Source organism: Bufo gargarizans, chromosome 9, assembly GCF_014858855.1.
Source record: "Bufo gargarizans isolate SCDJY-AF-19 chromosome 9, ASM1485885v1, whole genome shotgun sequence".
NCBI classification, from domain to species: domain Eukaryota; kingdom Metazoa; phylum Chordata; class Amphibia; order Anura; family Bufonidae; genus Bufo; species Bufo gargarizans.
The window spans coordinates 190,389,386-190,411,071 of NC_058088.1; the positions used below are offsets into that span (position 1 = coordinate 190,389,386).

Genomic DNA, 21,686 nt, shown 5'->3' on the forward strand with positions numbered 1-21,686 from the left:
TGACTTTACATTGAAAGTCTGGACGGATCCGTACGAGGCTATTTTCACACTTAGCTGTTATATGCTAAAATAATGCAGACGGATCCATACTGAACGGAGCCTCCGTCTGCATCATTATGATCGGATCCGTTCAGAACGGATCCGATCGAACGCTAGTGTGAAAGTAGCCTTATCCTATCATGTGTGATACTGTTTGCTGTGTTGGTGTATCTAAGCCCATCATGTGTCATACAGTCTGCTGAACCAGGTTATCTAATCCTATCATGTTTGATACTGTTTGCTGTGTTGGTGTATCTAAGCCCATCATGGGTCATACAGTCTGGTGAAGCAATGTATCTAATCCTATAAGTGTGATACTCTGCTCTCTTTCCTGAGATTGTGAAAAGTAACATTCTGCAATGTACAGTAAATCTCTGCCCACAGCACATTAGGGAATGGAGAACGAGGCTAAAATCGCGTCTAACAGTCAATGTTTTGAAGACCTTGTGCCAAGTTAAAATCCACTGGCACCGTCCTCCTGCAGGTGATTGGCTACCTGCCTGGAGGGAGGAGTTGTGAACCTGATGCATCACACACAATGACACTATACACATTGCACCTTGACCCATGAGAAGAGGAGCAGTAGGGTGATCGCTCTGGAGAGTAGCGGACACTAACCAGGACAGGTATGTTCACCCCCCCTTCTTTTCTTTTTTTATTTGGCATTATACCAGGCCGCCTAGCTTCTCCAACCTAATACCAACTCCAAATTTCCCAGAATAGTTTTGGTTGTCACTGCCGTTCAGATCTGCCTTCTGTTATCTGACCTCCTGGGACAGTATATGTTCCTTAATGAGGGAGTCACTGAATCTGCCTCCAGTATGAACGGCAGGAGCCTCTCGCCCGCACCTCTGTCTTGTGTGTTCATTTCTTATTCTTATTGACTAATTACTTATTCTTGTGGACTTTGTTGTATTGTTTCTATTCTTGTGACACTGACTACATTGTTTCTATTCTTGTGGCCCTTGTTGTTTCTATTATCGTGATGCTTGTTACATTGTTTCTATCTGGGGCGGACTGAGAACCTAACGTGGCTCTGAAAAAAAATCCTAAAAGTGGCCCCATGTTGTAGGTGGGTCCATATTGACCGAAGACGTGGCAACATAAATAGGTGGGGTCAGTAATACCATAGTGCCAAAAACTGTCCCATCAGAACCATATACCACAGTGCGGCACAATATACTGCCCCAATAGCTGTCCCTCTGTGGTGGCCATCAATAGATGCCATTTTCTGCCCTCCTCCAGTTCTCTCTGATTATGATCCTTGTTACATTGTTTCTATTCTTGTGACACATTACATGGTCTCTATTCTTGTGGCTCTTGTAGCATTGTCTCTGTCATTGTGGCCCCTGTTATGTTGTCTCTAGTCTTGTGGTCCTTGTTACATTGTTTCTATTCTTGTGACACATATTACATGGTCTCTATTCTTGTGGCCCTTGTTACATTGTTTGAGGATTTCAGGTTTAGCATTGTACTTTATACCTTCTCGGTGCCCCGTTCTGATCTCACATCTGTTGTTTCGCAGGTCGATGCTGTCATGTGCAGAAACCGTAAGGGTTTGGCGGTAGCATGTCTAATCTGCATCTCCGTTGTGTCGGGGGTCATCGCCCTTATACTCAGTTTAGTGGGGACCAGAGATATATATCAGCCATCACCTAACAAGGTAAGGGAACGGCATGAACCATTGAAATTAGAAGAGTCCCCTATAAATTTGGGTGAACCCCAATGATGGGTGTTATCCAGCTGTTCCAGAATGGTGAATCTGCCCAGTTATGTGGAGATACTGGAGTAGGCGAACGATCCTTTGGGTATTTCACCCTACCCTGTTCTTGGGGTTACTGGTTCTCATGGAAGAGACCTATCTATTATGGAGTCTTACATGCAATGCTCCATGGAAAAAAAGTATGCAAATTACCTCTCCTCCAGAAGGAAGGAAACCTTTCTTTAGATGGCTTCCTCCAATAGGCGGCATTGGAGAGAGAGTGTTACTTCCTTTTGGAAGAGAGCTAATCTCCCCTACACCCTGGTAGCTGTGAGGGTGGCCGCCCTGCTTCCCCAGAAACAGATATAACCAAGAATGGCTGTATAGATCTTACAACTCGAGAGAAGAGGAAAACCCTCAGAACTTAAAAGGGGAGGGGCTGTGACAACTGCCCTGATGTGAAAGGTAACAATTCTCTGTTACCCTCACCAGATGAACTGAGCACATGTTTATAATATCAATAAATATTTCTAATAAAAATATAATAATTTTCCACAATTACCATCCCTCCCGTAGGGACCTGCTGTTTATGCCTTTGCAGCCTGGGCTATGTGTGTTGCAATTCAGCCTTTGAGGAGCACTCCAGGCAAAACTGATGCTCTGTGTTTGACCCAATTCAGAGGCTGAGGGGGCGGAGCATGACACACGGATTCTCCAATTGCTGGTTATCAAACCATGTGTCATGCTCTACCACTGAAGCTATACAAAAGGCATGGTATAGCATCAGGGGTGCACCACCAATGAGGCCAGGTGAGGCGATCGCCTCAGGCAGCACCAGGTAGGGGTAGCGGAAGGGTCATGGGCGATGAGCGCTTTCATTGTAGCAAAGGAGATAGGTTAAGAAATTTCAGTTAAGAGTTTCAGTTTTTGCTTCAGGCATCAGAAAGGCTAGGTGCACGCCTGTATAGCATATACAGTAAGTTACTGCAAAAGCAATACACATGAGAAATAATGGACTGACTTTAGCACTACCATTGTAGTACTGGCGGATGTACCATATGCACGACTAGTATAAGAGCTCACAAACGCATTTTTTCCGTGTCCATTACGTTTTTTATTTATTTAATTTATAAAAAAAAAAAGCGTATTCGATTACACTCACGTTCCGCCCAAAAAAGGAGAACATGTCACATTACTGACAAGGATAGGACTATTCTATTAGTGGATGGCCGTTCCATTCCGCAAAATGTGGAATGCACACGGCCACTATCCGTGTTTTGCGGATCTGCAATTTGCAGACCACAAAACATCCAACGGTTGTATGCACAAGCCCTAAAATGGAGCGAATGAATTTCATAGCTCACAATTACAGGTGAAGTGTTAGAGAGATATAAGAGGCGCTCTGTCACGAACCAGCGGGTGTGAACCTACTGTGCCACGTGACCAGCCTCCTCTAAGCACGTTCTCTAAGTGAACCCCTCGTTCTTCACAGTACCTCTGATGGTGGGGATAGACTTTCCCGAGGAGAACAGCAGGTCACTAGCTCTTGAAATGGGTTGGCACACGAAGAAGCTTGTCCAGGCGGACTAGCAGGTACCAGAGGTATGGACGTAGTCAACAGGCCGAGTCATAACCAAGAGCGACCGTGCAGGGCCAAAGGATAAGGCAGAGACAAAGCTGTAAAGCAATAGGTCAGGGCAGGTGGTACAGGTCAGGCAATCCGGGTCAGCAATTAGATAGTCGAGATGGAGCAGGCAAGGGTCAGACAGTTAGTGGAATCCAGAAGACAAGCACAGGTTGGGGGATCAGGAATAGAAGCACTAACAAAAGCAACCTTAGCAGGACACAAGGACCTTTGAGGCTCAGGGTAACCCATTAGGGCACCAAAATTAATGCGATTCATGTGGTGCTCCTTCTGCTGGCCTCCTCTTCTTCAAGCTGTAAAAAAATTAGGAAAGTAATGAGAACTGTGCCCCGTGTCCTGACAGTGAATCCATGGATGTAAACATAACTGGATCTCACGTTAATGAATATTACTGGTAAGATACTGGTTTTATGGGCGCACATCCTGTTGTGTTATTTGCACATATTATACAGAGCAGGATACGAGCAGCTCGGAGGCTTTCCACACCCTGTGGCATCGTTCTCTTCAGGGCAATGTGCAATACAAATAAAAAAAAAGTGAAGTGGTCATCCATCTGCTCCGTCATCTGTAGTCGGATAAGACAATTCTTTATTTTTTTTAAATTGTATGTTTATTGGAAAGTTTTTAAGTCGTACAAAGGATAATCAAATGCAAATGCACAAAGGTCGACCAATAGAACATGAACAGCAAGGAAAAAGCATTAAAGGGGTTATCCAATACTAGAAACTGCCCCCCCCCCCCTGTCCCCACCTGCCAATGGCTGCTCCCCCCACCCCTCGACACCGGAGGTTTTCATCCGCGCACAGGGAGAAGAGACGGGGACAGGGACCTTGTATTAAGGCAGCCAGATACTCCATAGTTGTGACCTCTGCCACTCTAGCGTAGAGATCTAAGATCCCTGGTGAGTCAGAGTGTTGCCAGAACGGGGCAATAAGGCAGCGTGCAGCCATCAGCAGCGGTAATAATTTAAGTGAGTGTCTCCTAACAGGGGCAGATGTTACATTCAGTAGATATGATAGAGGATCAAGGGGGACATTACAGCCTAGGTGGTCGCAGAGGAGAGTGCTGACACGACCCCAGAGGGGATGAACGAGTGGGCAGACCCAAAAGATATGAGGAAACGTTGTCCGAGAAGCCCCTCACCTCCAGCACACTACATCTGGTTAATCAGTTATAATGTCACGTACGGGAGGAGTGTGTGCCGCCCTAAGCGCCACCCTCACCTCTGTCCCTGCCCACTTGCACGGTCCCCCCTAGGCGACGGTGTACAACTTGACGGCGGTCCCTAATCTGAGTACGTGCAGGGCCTTAAAGGTAAGAATACAATAAAGGAGAGAAAAAACAACAAACAAAGTGACAGGTACTGAGGGGTTAATCAAATATCAAAGACAATACGAGCCGAGGCCAGGAGGAACAACAATACAAAAGGGAAAAGCAAGATCAAGTCAAACTCACGCCGGGGTCAAAGCCAAGAGGTCACGTCAAATGCAGGAGATAGCAAGAGCGAAGTCAGAGCACAACAAACACTAACAGACGATACGCTGGTGAATGAAATAAGACCAATCACAGGCAACTTGTGGCCAGCAGGCTGCCTGTTTAAATAGCCCTGGTGAGTCACATGACGTGGCCAGTGTCACGTGACTCATAGTACACAGCCCAACACAGCTGAGCACCGATCATCATTATCGGCGCTCAGCTCCTCTGCTGCTCGCCGGCTGCCATGGAGACGAGGACGCAGGCTGCATTCTTGACCCTCTCCTTGCGCAGGGTGCCAGCAGCGCTGCGAAGGAAGCACACGTCGCCGGCCCTTCGTTACATATATTCTTGTACATAGGAGCAGTATTATAATAGTTATATTCTTGTACATAGGGGGTAGTATTATAGTAGTTATATTCTTGTACATAGTAGGCAGTATTATAGTAGTTATAGTCTTGTACTCAGGATCAGTATTATAATAGTTATATTCTTGTACATAGGAGCAGTATTATAGTAGTTATATTCTTGTACATAGGAGCAGTATTATAGTAGTTATATTCTTGTACATAGGAGCAGTATTATAGTAGTTATATTCTTGTACATAGGAGCAGTATTATAGTAGTTATATTCTTGTACATAGGAGCAGTATTATAGTAGTTATATTCTTGTACATAGGAGCAGTGTTATAGTAGTTATATTATTGTACATAGGAGGCAGTATTATAGTAGTTATATTCTTGTACATAGGAGGCAGTATTATAGTAGTTATAGTCTTGTACTCAGGATCAGTATTATAATAGTTATATTCTTGTACATAGGAGCAGTATTATAGTAGTTATATTCTTGTACATAGGAGCAGTATTATAGTAGTTATATTCATGTACATAGGAGCAGTGTTATCGTAGTTATATTATTGTACATAGGAGGCAGTATTATAGTAGTTATATTCTTGTACATAGGAGGCAGTATTATAGTAGTTATAGTCTTGTACTCAGGATCAGTATTATAATAGTTATATTCTTGTACATAGGAGCAGTATTATAGTAGTTATATTCTTGTACATAGGAGCAGTATCATAGTAGTTATATTCATGTACATAGGAGGCAGTATTATAGCAGTTATATTCTTGTACATAGGAGCAGTATTATAGTAGTTATATTCTTGTACATAGGAGGCAGTATTATAGTAGTTATATTCTTGTACATAGGAGGCAGTATTATAGTAGTTATATTCTTGTACATAGGAGCAGTATTATAGTAGTTATATTCTTGTACATAGGAGGCAGTATTATAGTAGTTATATTCTTGTACATAGGAGGCAGTATTATAGTAGTTATATTCCTGTACATAGGAGGCAGTATTATAGTAGTTATATTCTTGTACATAGGAGCAGTATTATAGTAGTTATATTCTTGTACATAGGAGCAGTATTATAGTAGTTATATTCTTGTACATAGGAGGCAGTATTATAGTAGTTATATTCTTGTACATAGGAGCAGTATTATAGTAGTTATATTCTTGTACATAGGAGGCAGTATTATAGTAGTTATATTCTTGTACATAGGAGGCAGTATTATAGTAGTTATATTCTTGTACATAGGAGCAGTATTATAGTAGTTATATTCATGTACATAGGAGGCAGTATTATAGTAGTTATATTCTTGTACATAGGAGGCAGTATTATAGTAGTTATATTCTTGTACATAGGAGGCAGTATTATAGTAGTTATATTCTTGTACATAGGAGGCAGTATTATAGTAATTATATTCATGTACATAGGAGCAGTATTATAGTACGGTAGTTATATTCTTGTACATAGGAGGCAGTATTATAGTAGTTATATTCTTGTACATAGGAGCAGTATTATAGTAGTTATATTCTTGTACATAGGAGGCAGTATTATAGTAGTTATATTCTTGTACATAGGAGCAGTATTATAGTAGTTATATTCTTGTACATAGGAGCAGTATTATAGTAGTTATATTCTTGTACATAGGAGGCAGTATTATAGTAGTTATATTCCTGTACATAGGAGCAGTATTATAGTAGTTATATTCTTGTACATAGGAGCAGTATTATAGTAGTTATATTCTTGTACATAGGAGGCAGTATTATAGTAGGTCTATTCTTGTACTTGATTACACTTTTTCCCCTTTCAAAACAGTGTTTGTCATTGTCAGTTTGTGAATGTTAATATGCAGCCCATCTCTTAATACCAAGGGAAACTTTTTTCTTACCATATAGGTAAGTTAACCCTAATTAAAAACTAAAACCTTGTGTTGTAATCCAATGATGTCATGGCTTTTCAAGTAATTGTAAAAAATAATTTCCGGTACACAGTAAAAACAATTACGGTACCTAATAAAATGCTGATAAAGTAATAAACATAAAGTCGATTCACTGTTATCGTCTCACAAATATAGAAAACACCTGGAGTTTATGAGAAGTAGAAAGATCAGAGTACAGAGGAGACAATCTGAAAACAATGGGTGAGGTTGGCCACACAGACCCCCGTGGCATAGACTGTAGTGCACTCTAGCACTGATTTACTCTTATGTTACATGTTATTGCAGGTTTAATTATTACCACCAGGTATAGTAGAGCACGGTCCGTGTTATAGCAATGTACGAAGCTGTAGAAATATGGTGTTAACAATCTGATGTGAATCCATTGTAAGATCCGCACAGAGATTTTTACAGTGATTTGGACACGGACTTTGTCATACTGTATGTCCTAAAGGCCCTATTCACATGTATTATTTGGTATCAGAAACTGCAATGAAAATGTTGTAAAAAAGGCCTCATTCACACGACCTTTGTTTGCTTCCGCGTCCGTTCCGCCGATTTTAGCGTTTCAGGTGCGGACCCATTCATTTCTATGGAGCCGTTGAAAATGTGGATAGTGCACCGTTTGCTATCCGTGTCCGTGATACGTGGTTCCAGTCCGTCCCAAAAATATAACCTGTCCTATTATTTCCGCGGAAAACGGTTCACGGACCCATTCAAGTCAAAGGGACCGCTAAAAAACGCTGAGGCACACAAGATTGTCGTCCGCGTCTGTTTTATTCCTATCATTTGCATGGCAAACCTGTCTTAGACTTTTTTTTACCTTCCTTTATGTCTGGTGGTCCTCCAAAAATAAAGGAAGACACACGGAAACAAAAACGGAAACGGATCACGGAACAACGGAACCCCATTTTGCGGAACGGAACACAACACAACGGTCGTGTGCATGAGGCCTTATTGTGACCGACTAGTCTCTGTTCTGATTTACAGTGGTTGTTTAGAGCAGTGAATTGCATTTTATGACTACGTATTATAGTGTAATACAGGTCCTTCTAAAAAATTTGCATATTGTGATAAAGTTCATTATTTTCTGTAATGTACCGATAAACATTAGACTTTCATATATTTTAGATTCATTACACACCAACTGAAGGAGTTCAAGCCTTTTATTGTTTTAATATTGATGATTTTGGCCACAGCTCATGAAAACCCAAATTTCCTATCTCCAAAAATTAGCATATTTCATCCGACCAATAAAAGAAAAGTGTTTTTAATACAAAAAAAAGTCAACCTTCAAATAATTATGTTCAGTTCTGCACTCAATACTTGGTCGGGAATCCTTTTGCAGAAATGACGGCTTCAATGCGGTGTGGCATGGAGGCAATCAGCCTGTGGCACTGCTGAGGTGTTATGGAGGCCCAGGATGCTTCAATGCGGCGTGGCATGGAGGCAATCAGCCTGTGGCACTGCTGAGGTGTTATGGAGGCCCAGGATGCTTCAATGCGGCGTGGCATGGAGGCAATCAGCCTGTGGCACTGCTGAGGTGTTATGGAGGCCCAGGAGGCTTTGATAGCGGCCTTAAGCTCATCCAGAGTGTTGGGTCTTGCGTCTCTCAACTTTCTCTTCCCAATATCCCACAGATTCTCTATGGGGTTCAGGTCAGGAGAGTTGGCAGGCCAATTGAGCCCAGTAATACCATGGTCAGTAAACCATTTACCAGTGGTGTTGGCGCTGTGAGCAGGTGCCAGGTCGTGCTGAACAATGAAATCTTCATCTCCATAAAGCTTTTCAGCAGATAGAAGCATGAAGTGCTCCAAAATCTCCTGATAGCGGCTGCATTGACCCTGCCCATGATAAAACACAGTGGACCAACACCAGCAGCTGACATGGCCCCCCAGACCATCACTGACTGTGGGTACTTGACACTGGACTTCAGGCATTTTGGCATTTCCCTCTCCCCAGTCTTCCTCCAGACTCTGGCACCTTGATTTCCGAATGACATGCAACAGTCCAGTGCTGCTTCTCTGTAGCCCAGGTCAGGCGCTTCTGCCGCTGTTTCTGGGGAATGCGGCCCCTGTAGCCCATTTCCTGCACACGCCTGTACACGGGGGCTCTGGATGTTTCTACTCCAGACTCAGTCCACTGCTTCCGCAGGTCCCCCAAGGTCTGGAATCGGGCCTTCTCCACAATCTTCCTCAGGGTCCGGTCACCTCTTCTCGTTGTGCAGCGTTTTCTGCCACACTTTTTCCTTCCCACAGACTTCCCACTGAGGGGCCTTGATACAGCACTCTGGGAACAGCCTATTCCTTCAGACATGTCTTTCTGTGTCTTACCCTCTTGCTTGAGGGTGTCAATGATGGCCTTCTGGACAGCAGTCAGGTCGGCAGTCTTACCCATGATTGCGGTTTGGAGTAATGAACCAGGCTGGGAGTTTTTAAAAGCCTCAGGAATCTTTTGCAGGTGTTTAGAGTTAATTAGTTGATTCAGATGATTAGGTTAATAGCTCGTTTAGAGAACCTTTTCATGATATGCTAATTTTTTTAGATAGGAAATTTGGGTTTTCATGAGCTGTATGCCAAAATCATCAATATTAAAACAATAAAAGGCTTGAACTACTTCAGTTGTGTGTAATGAATCTAAAATATATGAAAGTCTAATGTTTATCAGCACATTACAGAAAATAATGAACTTTATCACAATATGCTAATTTTTTTAGAAGGACCTGTATATTGTGCAGTATTGTGTCTCGTGTGATGGTATGCTGACTTTTACACCACGGAGTAGTCTGCATTATATAACTTCTTATATTATTGTGTTGCACTCCATGTCAGTATTGATTGCAGTGTTGGTTAATATTTCACACGTAATCTTATGGAATCTTTTCTACTATAACATTTATTGCACCCTATTTATAGCATGGCGTATTCTGCATGATATTGCGGTAATATAGTGTGAGCACTTATGGGCCGGGCTGCCACCACATGCATCCTGATAACAATTGTTTGATTTGTCTGCAAAACACAGTCTCCTGTAATGTCTACAATGTATTACACTATTGTGTTATGTATAGTGCTGCTATATACGTCAATAAGTAGTAACTACTTGTCCCTCTAGGTAATACACTGTGTCCCATGTATTATAATACTGCCTGATCTCTATCAAAACACTTTATAACACTAGCACGTTGTATTTGGTATTATATGTGTATTCTATTATATCGCACTCTGTGTGGTTGATATTATACTGTTACAGGATTGTATTGCGCTGTGTTAGGGTATGGCATTGTGTCTACTGAGGACTGTATTATACTGTACGTAATGTGGAGTATTCTGTAGTGTACTATATTGCACCGTGTAATACAATATTTTCAGTATTTATTATATTAAAATTTATAATTATTTTTATATTAGTATTTATAGTACATCCTGATACGGCATCTTTTTTTTGTAGTACTATGTTATATTATGCCATATTGCTTATTATGCAATCCAATTACACTTTTGCCATAGTATGTATTATCAGATTTGTAGCATTTTGCTCTATCGTAGTATTTTATGTTTGTACTATAGTATTTTGTTACAGTATGGTGTGTTTACTACTATATTATTCTACTGCAAGAGTTCTGGTTAAGGCCTCATGCACACGACCGTATATATTTTGCGGTCCGCAAAAAAACGAATCTACAAAAATACGGATGACATCCGTGTGCATTCCGTATTTTGCGGAACAGAGCAGCTGGCCCCTGATAGAACAGTACTATCCTTGTCCGTAATGCGGACAATAATACGACATGTTTTTTGCGGAACGGAAATACGGGCATGCGGAAACAGAAGGCACATGGAGTAACTTCCGTTTTTTTGTGGACCCATTGAAATTAATGGTTCCATATACGGTCCGCAAACTAAACGGACACGAAAAGAATATACGTTCGTGTGCATGAGCCCTAAATCTCGGGAGCCAAGTACCTAGAAATTTACGAAGGGTATGGAGACACGGTCACCATGTGACAAAGTACTACGTAGTCATGCAAGCCGCAGCAGGATCCTATTAACTAATTAAAACCAAATTGTTTCTTCAGTGTTCATTGGTAATGGTTTTGGGTCTGCAGGTTACTGTGCAGCTATTAAAGGGGTTGTCCAGCCGTGGAGTAGACAACCCCTGGGGTCCTCCCCTGTCCCCCTAAGTATAAAATAAATCCACCGCCCTGTCCGCAGTCCCACCGCTGCTCCGTTCCCAGATCACCAGGAAGTGCTTTGGTCCCGTGACCACTGTGGCCATTAGAGCAGCGATGTACCGTTCAAGCCACTGTGGTCATGGGACCATCCGCTTTCTGGTCCTGCGGGAGGCGGTCGGGAACGGAGCAGCCGTGGGACTGCGGACAGGTGAGTGGGTTACTTTTAATGTTCAGGAGGACTCTGGACAACCCCTTTAAGAATGAACACAGAACAAATTATAAGGATCTATTTAGATAATAGGATCCTGCTGCTTTTTGTACTGTCACATAATACTCAGCCGCTAGGAGGCCACGTCCCAACCACAACACGTGGCCGTACCCTGGCTTTTTTTTCCTGTTTATTATAATTTGGCTCATTGCGTGCTCTGTCCTTGTAATATAGCGTGGTGTATTGTGTCTTACAGTACGGCTTGGTGTTTGATGCTGGGTCTTCCCATACGTCGCTCTACGTATATCAATGGCCGGCGCACAAGGAGAATGACACCGGGATTGTTACTCAGATCCACATGTGTGAAGTTAAAGGTACATAAATATTGCAACACGCCAGACCTGCAGGGTATGACGAAGTGAGGTCACGGTTATGGGCAATCGAGGGTACTCACTATATTTGAAGAACCCTGGGCAGGCGCGTGGCAGTGAAGGAGAGGTAGACACGGTTCCTCTGGGGCACGCTCTGTATGTAGGGACCAGGCCTGATGGTGGATGAGGTGCCCTGGATGTTACAGGTATTTTGTGTGCCTGGGGCAAGGTCCCTGTGGTATTCGTGACGCCAGTGCCTTTGGACGGTGGCACGCCGGTTGGTGGTTGGAATGATGGAGGTACACAAGTATATGGTGAACCAAAACGTAACTTTACTGGACAATCCAACTTTGTACAGCAGGTGTAGTACAGTCTTTATATTACAGTTCCACAAGGGGCTCATTCACAAACATGGCAGGCAATAGTCATGCAAGATACGCAGAGGGTAAACTTTACAAGCACTCAGCACCAGGTTGTACCTTTCCTCAGAATCAATGTACAGTGTCCTTTCTAGAACTCCTGCTCTGGCTTTATATCTCCCAAGGCCCGGATGCCTAAAAGGGTGGCTTAAATCCTTGGTTACTTTCCTCCTCAGGTATTATACTCTTGCTACACTTTTCTAAGGTCCTCTGCCCATCAGGGTCACTTAGCTTACCCTGGGTCGCCTCCTCCTATAAGGTGTATAACTGTAGGTTTCTCCCAGGAGGTTGGTTCCTGCAACTGGGGTGTCTCTTCAGAGCTAACTAAGGCTCTCTTGTTCTCAGGCAGGCTGGAGCTTCTCAACAGCCTCCTGGACATCACTAGCAGCCAGGGCTATCCAGCTGCATGTCAGGAGCAGGCTTCTTAACCTATGTCTTCTCAGACTCCTGGCACTGCACACACTAACTCTCCCTGTCTGGGCCTGGACATTTATACTAGGGGCTCCCTATCTCCCTCTAGTGTCTGGGATGTCTAACTACACCCAACTAGGCCTGCTGCTGCATTAGACAGGGGTACATTGCATATAACAACACATTAAAACATACATTGAATGCAGAATTAAATATTACATTTCTGTTCCTTGTGAGTAGGAGTAACGCGCACACCAATTGACCCTTGTGTAGTGCCCACCCCTACCTAGTGGGACACTACAATATTCTCTTCTCTGGTTAGCAGCATTCCCTTTATACAGGGTGGCCGGGGTATAGCTATAGAGGTGGCACCCGGGCCCAGGAGGCTGAGGGGGCCCAAAGGCCCTTGTGCCACATAAGAAGACACCAGTATTAAAGAAAGTGCTTGCTGGTGAAGTAAGGCCTCTTTCACACTTGCGTTGTCCGGATCCGGCGTGTACTCCACTTGCCGGAATTACACGCCGGATCCGGAAAAACGCAAGTGTACTGAAAGCATTTGAAGACGGATCCGTCTTCAAAATGCTTTCAGTGTTACTATGGCACCCAGGACGCTATTAAAGTCCTGGTTGCCATAGTAGTAGTGGGGAGCGGGGGAGCGGTATACTTACAGTCCGTGCGGCTCCCGGGGCGCTCCAGAATGACGTCAGAGCGCCCCATGCGCATGGATCATGTGATCCATGCGATCACGTCATCCATGCACGTGGGGCGCCCTGACGTCACTCTGGAGCGCCCCGGGAGCCGCATGGATGGTAAGTATGCTGCTCCCCGCTCCCCACTACAGTTTACCATGGCTGCCAGGACTTTAGCGTCCTGGCAGCCATGGTAACCATTGAGAAAAAGCTAAACGTCGCATCCGGCAATGCGCCAAAACGACGTTTAGCTTAAGGCCGGATCCGGATCAATGCCTTTCAATGGGCATTCATTCCGGATCCGGCCTTGCGGCAAGTGTTCCGGATTTTTGGCCGGAGCAAAAAGCGCAGCATGCTGCGCTATTTGCTGCGGCCAAAAAACGTTCCGTTCCGGAACGGAAGACATCCTGATGCATCCTGAAGGACGGACTGTCCATTCAGAATGCATTAGGATAATCCTGATCAGTATTCTTCCGGCATAGAGCCCCGACGACGGAACTCTATGCCGGAAGACTATAACGCAGGTGTGAAAGGGCCCTTACACCTCTGGCTGGAGAGAAGGGGTTAGGTCAAGAATTTGGCATGGCTGGGGGCAGCTGTTTCAATTTTTGCCTCAGGCGGCACGAAAGCTATGTGCTTCCCTGCCCCCTTGCCACAAAGCACTGAAGAAAGAGGAGCCCAAGCTGAGCTCTTGCACCAGGGCCCATAGGCCTTTAGCTACACCCCTGAGGGTGGCCCACGAAAAAGTAGCCCATCTCCAGCGATAGTATGTTATTTGGTACGGTTTCAGGTTCAGAGATTTCAGCGCTCGCTGACACGTCGTTCGTGATGCACCAACTTGCTGAGACAGTCTTCGATTTAATATCTGGGGGCTACTTGCCATTCGCTTATGAATTTCATGCACAACTTCAGGCGTCCTAATGGATGGAGACCTCGGTTTCTTAATGTTTGATGCCATTTCCGAACCAGACTCTGAATACAACGTTTGGCCGGTGGTTTTGTTCCCGAGTACTTGTCGACAAAAGGTCTCTTGTGTTTCCTATTCACCATCTTTCTGACACAATAGGCCTTTTATCAAACGGAATAATAAATCAGTCTAAGTTGCCCATGGCAACCAATCAGAGCTCAGCTTTCAGTTCCTACAGGGCTCTGAAAAATGAAAGCAGAGCCTTGATTGGTTGCTATAGACAACTAAGACTGATTTACTATTAGACAGTCTGATTTGGAGATATTGGAGACGGCCTAGTTTTCTGTGGCCCACCTTGTATCAGGAAGGTTTATTACCTCAGACAGGCCTCGTGCAGGCCGCCAGATCTTGGCTCAGTTTTGTTAAAAGCTATAATAGGGCTCTCCTACAAGTGAATGTATGTTCAGAGCTATATTCTTCCCCACATGGCACCAGCTGGCTCTGTATACGGCTGTACCGGCCCTGTATATGGCTGTACCGGCCCTGTATACGGCTGTACCGGCCCTGTATACGGCTGTACCGGCCCTGTATACGGCTGTACCGGCCCTGTATACGGCTGTACCGGCCCTGTATACGGCTGTGTCAGATCTGTTGGTTGTATACATGACTCTGTTCACACGCGCATCATGCATTCCATTGAGGCCTCATGCACACGACCGTTGTGTGCATCCGTGGCCGTTGTGCCGTTTTCCGTTTTTTTTCGCGGACCCATTGACTTTCAATGGGTCCGTGGAAAAATCGGAAAATGCACCGTTTTGCAGCCGAGGCCGTGATCCGTGTATCCTGTCCGTCAAAAAAATATGACCTGTCCTATTTTTTTGACGGACAACGGTTCACGGACCCATTCAAGTCAATGGGTCCGTGAAAGAACACGGATGCACACAAGATTGGCATCCGTGTCCGTGATCCGTGGCCGTAGGTTGCTTTCATACAGACGGATCCGAAGATCCGTCTGCATAAAAGCTTTTTCTGATCTAAGTTTTCACTTCGTGAAAACTCATTTCCGACAGTATATTCTAACACAGAAGCGTTCCCATGGTGATGGGGACGCTTCTAGTTAGAATACACTGCAAACTTTGTACAAGACTGCCCCCTGCTGCCTGGCAGCACCCGATCTCTTACAGGGGGATATGATAGCACAATTAACCCCTTCAGGTGCGGCACCTAAAGGGGTTAATTGTACTATCATATTCCCCTGTAAGAGATCAGGGCTGCCAGGCAGCAGGGGGCAGACCCCCCCCCCCCTCCCCAGTTTGAATATCGTTGGTGGCACAGTGTGCCAACCACCATCGGCCCCCCTCCCTCCCTCTATTGTATTAAATCGTTGGTGGCACAGTGTGCCAACCACCATCGGCCCCCCTCCCTCCCTCTATTGTATTAAATCGTTGGTGGCACAGTGTGCCAACCACCATCGGCCCCCCTCCCTCCCTCTATTGTATTAAATCGTTGGTGGCACAGTGTGCCAACCACCATCGCCCCCCCCCTCTATAGCAGTAACATTGGTGGCAGTGTGCGGTCTCAACAGTAGAAGATTCATACTTACCTGCTTGCTGCTGCGATGTCTGTGAACGGCCGGGAGCTCCTCCTACTGGTAAGTGACAGTTCTTTAGCAATGCACCGCACAGACCTTTCACTTACCAGTAGGAGGAGCTCCCGGCCGGACACAGACATCGCAGCAGCAAGCAGGTAAAGTATGAATCTTCTACTGTTGAGACCGCACACTGCCACCAATGTTACTGCTATAGAGGGAGGGGGGGGGGGCGATGGTGGTTGGCACACTGTGCCACCAACGATTTAATACAATAGAGGGAGGGAGGGGGGCCGATGGTGGTTGGCACACTGTGCCACCAACGACTTAATACAATAGAGGGAGGGAGGGGGGCCGATGGTGGTTGGCACACTGTGCCACCAACGATTTAATACAATAGAGGGAGGGAGGGGGGGCGATGGTGGGGGCACACTGTGCCACCAACGATATTCAAACTGGGGAGGGGGGGGGCTGCCCCCTGCTGCCTGGCAGCCCTGATCTCTTACAGGGGAATATGATAGTACAATTAACCCCTTTAGGTGCCGCACCTAAAGGGGTTAATTGTGCTATCATATCCCCCAGTAAGAGATCGGGTGCTGCCAGGCAGCAGGGGGCAGTCTTGTACAAAGTTTGTAGTGTATTCTAACCTGAAGCGTCCCCATCACCATGGGAACGCCTCTGTGTTAGAATATACTGTCGGATCTGAGGTTCACGAAGTAGCTCATATCCGACAGTATATTCTAACATAGAGGCGTTCCCATGGTGATGGGGACGCTTCAAGTTAAAATATACCATCGGATTGGAGAAAACTCCAATCCCATGGTATAAAAGAACTCCAGACTTTACATTGAAAGTCAATTGGGACGGATCCGTTTGAAATGGCACCATATTGTGTCAACATCAAACGGATCCGTCCCCATTGACTTGCATTGTAATTCAGGACGGATCCGTTTGGCTCCGCACGGCCAGGCGGACACCAAAACGACTTTTTTTTCATGTCCGTGGATCCTCCAAAAATCAAGGAAGACCCACGGACGAAAAAACGGTCACGGATCACGGACCCACGGACCCCGTTTTTGCGGACCGTGAAAAAAAACTGTCGTGTGCATGAGGCCTTATACTGAGTCTTGTTTTTCATAGACACAAAGTGTTGCACCTGGAGCACGCTGGGCAAAAAATTGGGAATTCTAAATTCTCATTTAATAAGGCGACACAAGTTGATGATGCAGGAAAAATCTGCAAAGGGAGCGGCGCCATGGGGAAAAAAAAAAAATCGATCGTGTGATAATTTCATGCGGTCCGTGCTGTACGGGTCCAGCCAGTCAGTTATAGGGTGCTGGGTGACCGAATACCAAGCCGACTAATTACCTCACCTGCTTACCTGTTTACAATACAAAATGGCTGACAACTCCTTTCACCACAACTGTGACGGTGCTTTTAAGATTATATGGCAGCAGTGGTTTTTCATGGGCATAGTTGTCAGCAGCCCTTCATTTCATGGCCAGTCACACAGCCGGAGATTTGTCTGTGTACATTTACATTTTTACCTCAGAAAAAGACTTGAATAAGACAAACTGTACAAAATGGAGATATTTCTCACAGCAACCAATCACATCGCACGGCAACCAATCGCATCGTACAACAACCAATCACATCGCATGGCAACCAATCACTTTGCACAGCAACCAATCAAGACTTACCGACAGCAACCAATCACTTTGCACAGCAACCAATCAAGACTTGCCCACAGCAACCAATCACATCACTTTTTTTTTTTTTCCTATGCTGCTCTGGAAGAATGAAACCTTGAATTTGATTGGTTACTACGGACAGCACCTCCATTTATGGCTTCACTAGTTTCTATGTATAAGAAGCCTCTGTTCTCTCCACATTAGGGCTCGTTCACATGAACGTGTGCTGCCCGTTGCCATATTGCGGACCGCATTTGCGGATCCGCAATACACAGGCACGGTTCCATGGCCATTCCGCATCACGGATGCGGACCCATTCATTTCAATGGGTCCGCAAATCCGGAGATGCGGAACGGAAGAACGAAACGGAAGCACTACAGAGTCATTTCTGGGGTTCCGTTCCGTGCTTCAGCACCGCAAAAAGATAGAACTTGCTCTATCTTTTTGCGGAATGGAAGGATCGCGGACCCATTCAAGTGAATGGGTCTGCGATCACCATGCGCCTGCCCCACAGACGGTGCCCGTGCTTTGCGGACCACAGCACAGGCATGGGCTTCACCCATTCGTGTGAGCGAGCCCTTAACAAAATGCCTGTCGTTCTGTTATCTACAGAAGTGTGGAGCTACGTGATTCTCTGAGACAGTATCACACATTATAGACTTAGATACACAGTCTTTGAAGACAGTATTATACATCACAGGATTACATACAGTGGCTTAGCAGACAGTATCACACATAATGGGATTAGATACACAGCTCAGCAGACAGCATCACACATAATGGGATTAGATACACAGCTCAGCAGACATCATCACACATAATGGGATTAGATACACAGCTCAGCAGACAGCATCACACATAATGGGATTAGATACACAGCTCAGCAGACTGTATCACACAGGATGGGATTAGATACACAGCTCAGCAGACAGTATCGCACAGGATGGGATTAGATACACAGCTCAGCAGACAGTATCACGAAGGATAGGATTAGATACACAGCTCAGCAGACAGTATCACACAGGATAGGATTAGATACACAGCTCAGCAGACGGTATTACACAGGATAGGATTAGATACACAGCTCAGCAGACAGTATCACACAGGATAGGATTAGATACACAGCTCAGCAGACAGTATCACACAGGAGAGGATTAGATACACGGCTCAGCAGACAGTATCACACAGGAGAGGATTAGATACACGGCTCAGCAGACAGTATCACACAGGATAGGATTAGATACACAGCTCAGCAGACAGTATCACACAGGATAGGATTAGATACACAGCTCAGCAGACTGTATCACACAGGACAGGATTAGATACACAGCTCAGCAGACTGTATCACACAGGATGGGATTAGATACACAGCTCAGCAGACAGTATCGCACAGGATGGGATTAGATACACAGCTCAGCAGACAGTATCACACAGGATAGGATTAGATACACAGCTCAGCAGACGGTATTACACAGGATAGGATTAGATACACAGCTCAGAAGACAGTATCACAAATCATAAGCTTTGATACGTCAGTACAGTATCACACATGATAGGCTTAGATACACCAGCTCTGCAGGCCATATCACACATAAGCTTAGATACTGCCTCAGCAGACAGTATCACACAGGATAGAATTAGATTCACAGCAGAAAGTATCACACAAGATAGAATTAGATACACAGCAGACGGTATCACACATAAGCTTAGATACAGCAGGGGCAACATCTGCATGGAGTTGTTTGATGGATTTCCTCCGGGTTCCCCGGTTTCCTCCCACACTCCAAGCACGTATAGACGCAGCGGTCAGGGCTGGGCTACCTATATAAATATTCACCTTTCTAAATGAAGAGGTGGACATAATGGGCGGCAGCGAAAGGGTTGATTCTGCTGTCGTCCCTGCTGATCTGGCCAAGTTCAGACTATTAATCAATAATGTTTAAAGGTCTCAGAAAGTCAAATATTGGCAGAGCAATCCAAACCTAAAGAGCGGCCAAGACCTCTCATGTATTGTACGAGCAGGGAATTCCTCTATCCCATGGCTTTCTCCCCACCAAATCAACATGGGGGAGGGCGAGTACCCATCTGGCCAAAAGCTATAGGCCAGTCTAATGGGGTCCGAAATACACTTCCTCAGCTGGACTGTCCCCCATGCTTTGCACTGCAGCTCAGATTTTTCAGATCGACTTCTGCGTATTGTCCCAAGCTCACCAAGTCAGGGCGTGGAGAGCAAAGAGAGAAATCTCGTAAACCACCAGTGAGAGAGACTGGTCAAGTGGGCGCTAAAGAGGTGGCGTCCATTGGCCTCATCAGATGCAACATGTCCGATCCTTTTGTGCGCAAACGGAAATAAGTCGCCAGCAAGCAATGTACCTGTGTACGGGGCACCTCAACTCGGGGATCTTGGGGTTCTGCTTTCTGATTTAAAGGGGTAGTCTGATTTAAAGGGGTTGTATTACATATCTGTATTATTGAATTCTCAGGTTCAGGACTGTCTTCTTATGCTGATGATCCGGCCCAGGCCGGCGAGATCCTCAGACCTTGTATGGACGAGGCGCTGAAGATCATCCCCTCCGAACAGCACAGAGAGACCAGGACGTTACTGGGGGCTACAGCCGGCATGAGGCTACTCAAGTAAAATATACCGTATAATATATCAGAAGTGATAGCGTAATAACATGACAGAATTACCCAGAATTCCTCTATAACGGCTTATGCAATCCTCTCCTTATCTGCGTTCACCCCTGACATCGCCATTTACCAAACAAACATCCTAATAAAATACTGAGTAATTGTGCAAACACACAATACTTCACGGGCCCCGTCCAGGAAGCGGGCCCCTGTGTGCAGGGGTGCACCACCATTGAGGCCAGTTGAGGCAGCAGAAAGGCTAGGTGCGCCCCTGCCTGTGTGCAGAATCCCGCTTTCTAGAACACCGGGTGCTTCTGCGTTCTTCGGTGCACACCTCCCGGACACGACTTAGAAGTAACCCAAAGTAGAAGGACAGGACTAAAAATGTTCAAGTTGTCGGGGTCCCCCTTTAAGGGAGTATAATACAGCAATTGCTATGTGGGGAGGGGGTGCAAAATCTCTAATGTGCATCCTTGGCCATCCAGGGCCGGTGGGAGGAATAGGCAGCTTCCAAGGGCGACATTTAAAAAAGGGGGCATAACCATTGCCTGTGACCTAATCCTGGGGTCCGCCGAATGCTTCCCTTTAGTTCATCTGACCAAGGGCGGAGGGCTCATTTTGCAGCCCCCTGCTAATTTATTATTTTATCCTAACTCTTTAAAGGGGTCAAAGTTTCATTTTCCTTATACAGATTCAAAATAAAAAAATCTGGCTGCCTGCATCTCCCTTCGCCACCACTAGAGGGAGCGTTACTGTATGCTGTGTTATGATACAGCTCTATGCATTAAAGGGGGTATTCCCTATCTGGAGTTTTAATGTAGGACCCCCCCCCCCCCCACCCTTCACCAGTCACAAGAAAAGGGGGCCAGTCCCTCGCCCCCCCCCCCCCCTCCTTATGAATGGAGTGGCAATTGAGCATGCACACTACAGTTCTATTCATCTCTATGGGGGTGCTGGAGATAACCCTAACCCATAGAATTTGAAAATGGCGGCACTGTGCATGCTCGACTATCGCTCCACTCGAGCGGAGGACACAGGACCCCTGTTCTTATGATCAAAAAGGAGATAAATTCCTAAAACTGTCTGCAATTGGCTTCTAAGCTCCCCCTAGTGGTGACTTCAGGAAGCCAGAATGGTAAATTGCAATTAAGTCAATGGAGTCCTTCCTCCTGTAAATGAAGCTGCAAATAATGTTGGCCATAAAAAGGACAAGGTGTAAAAAGAGAGGACACGATAAAATGAAGCGCAGATAAAAGTGCCAATCCTGCAATTACACGAAGGAATAGCTATTAATGGTGAATTTGTGACATTGTTGCAGTTTATCTACATGTCACTAATGGGATAATCAATATGTATCTTCTCAGTGTTACAATCCATCCCGTGCTTGTCGTGGTGGCCTTGGTAGGGGTATGATTACAGTGACTCTATTTGACCCCAGACAAGTCTTTTTCC

At 45.3% G+C, this 21,686-nt stretch overlaps 1 protein-coding gene across 1 annotated transcript in view; it reads left to right on the plus strand.

The window, feature by feature from the left end:
* The first annotated feature begins 588 nt into the window (after positions 1-588).
* Positions 589-21,686, plus strand: part of ENTPD8 (ectonucleoside triphosphate diphosphohydrolase 8) — a 37,359-nt gene continuing 16,261 nt past the window's right edge. Inside the window, exons 1-4 of the mRNA XM_044306041.1 lie at positions 589-665; positions 1,565-1,702; positions 11,784-11,901; positions 20,087-20,237. Coding sequence (XP_044161976.1) covers positions 1,577-1,702; positions 11,784-11,901; positions 20,087-20,237 — 395 coding nt within the window. The 5' untranslated portion in view covers positions 589-665; positions 1,565-1,576. The remainder of the gene's footprint in view (positions 666-1,564; positions 1,703-11,783; positions 11,902-20,086; positions 20,238-21,686) is intronic.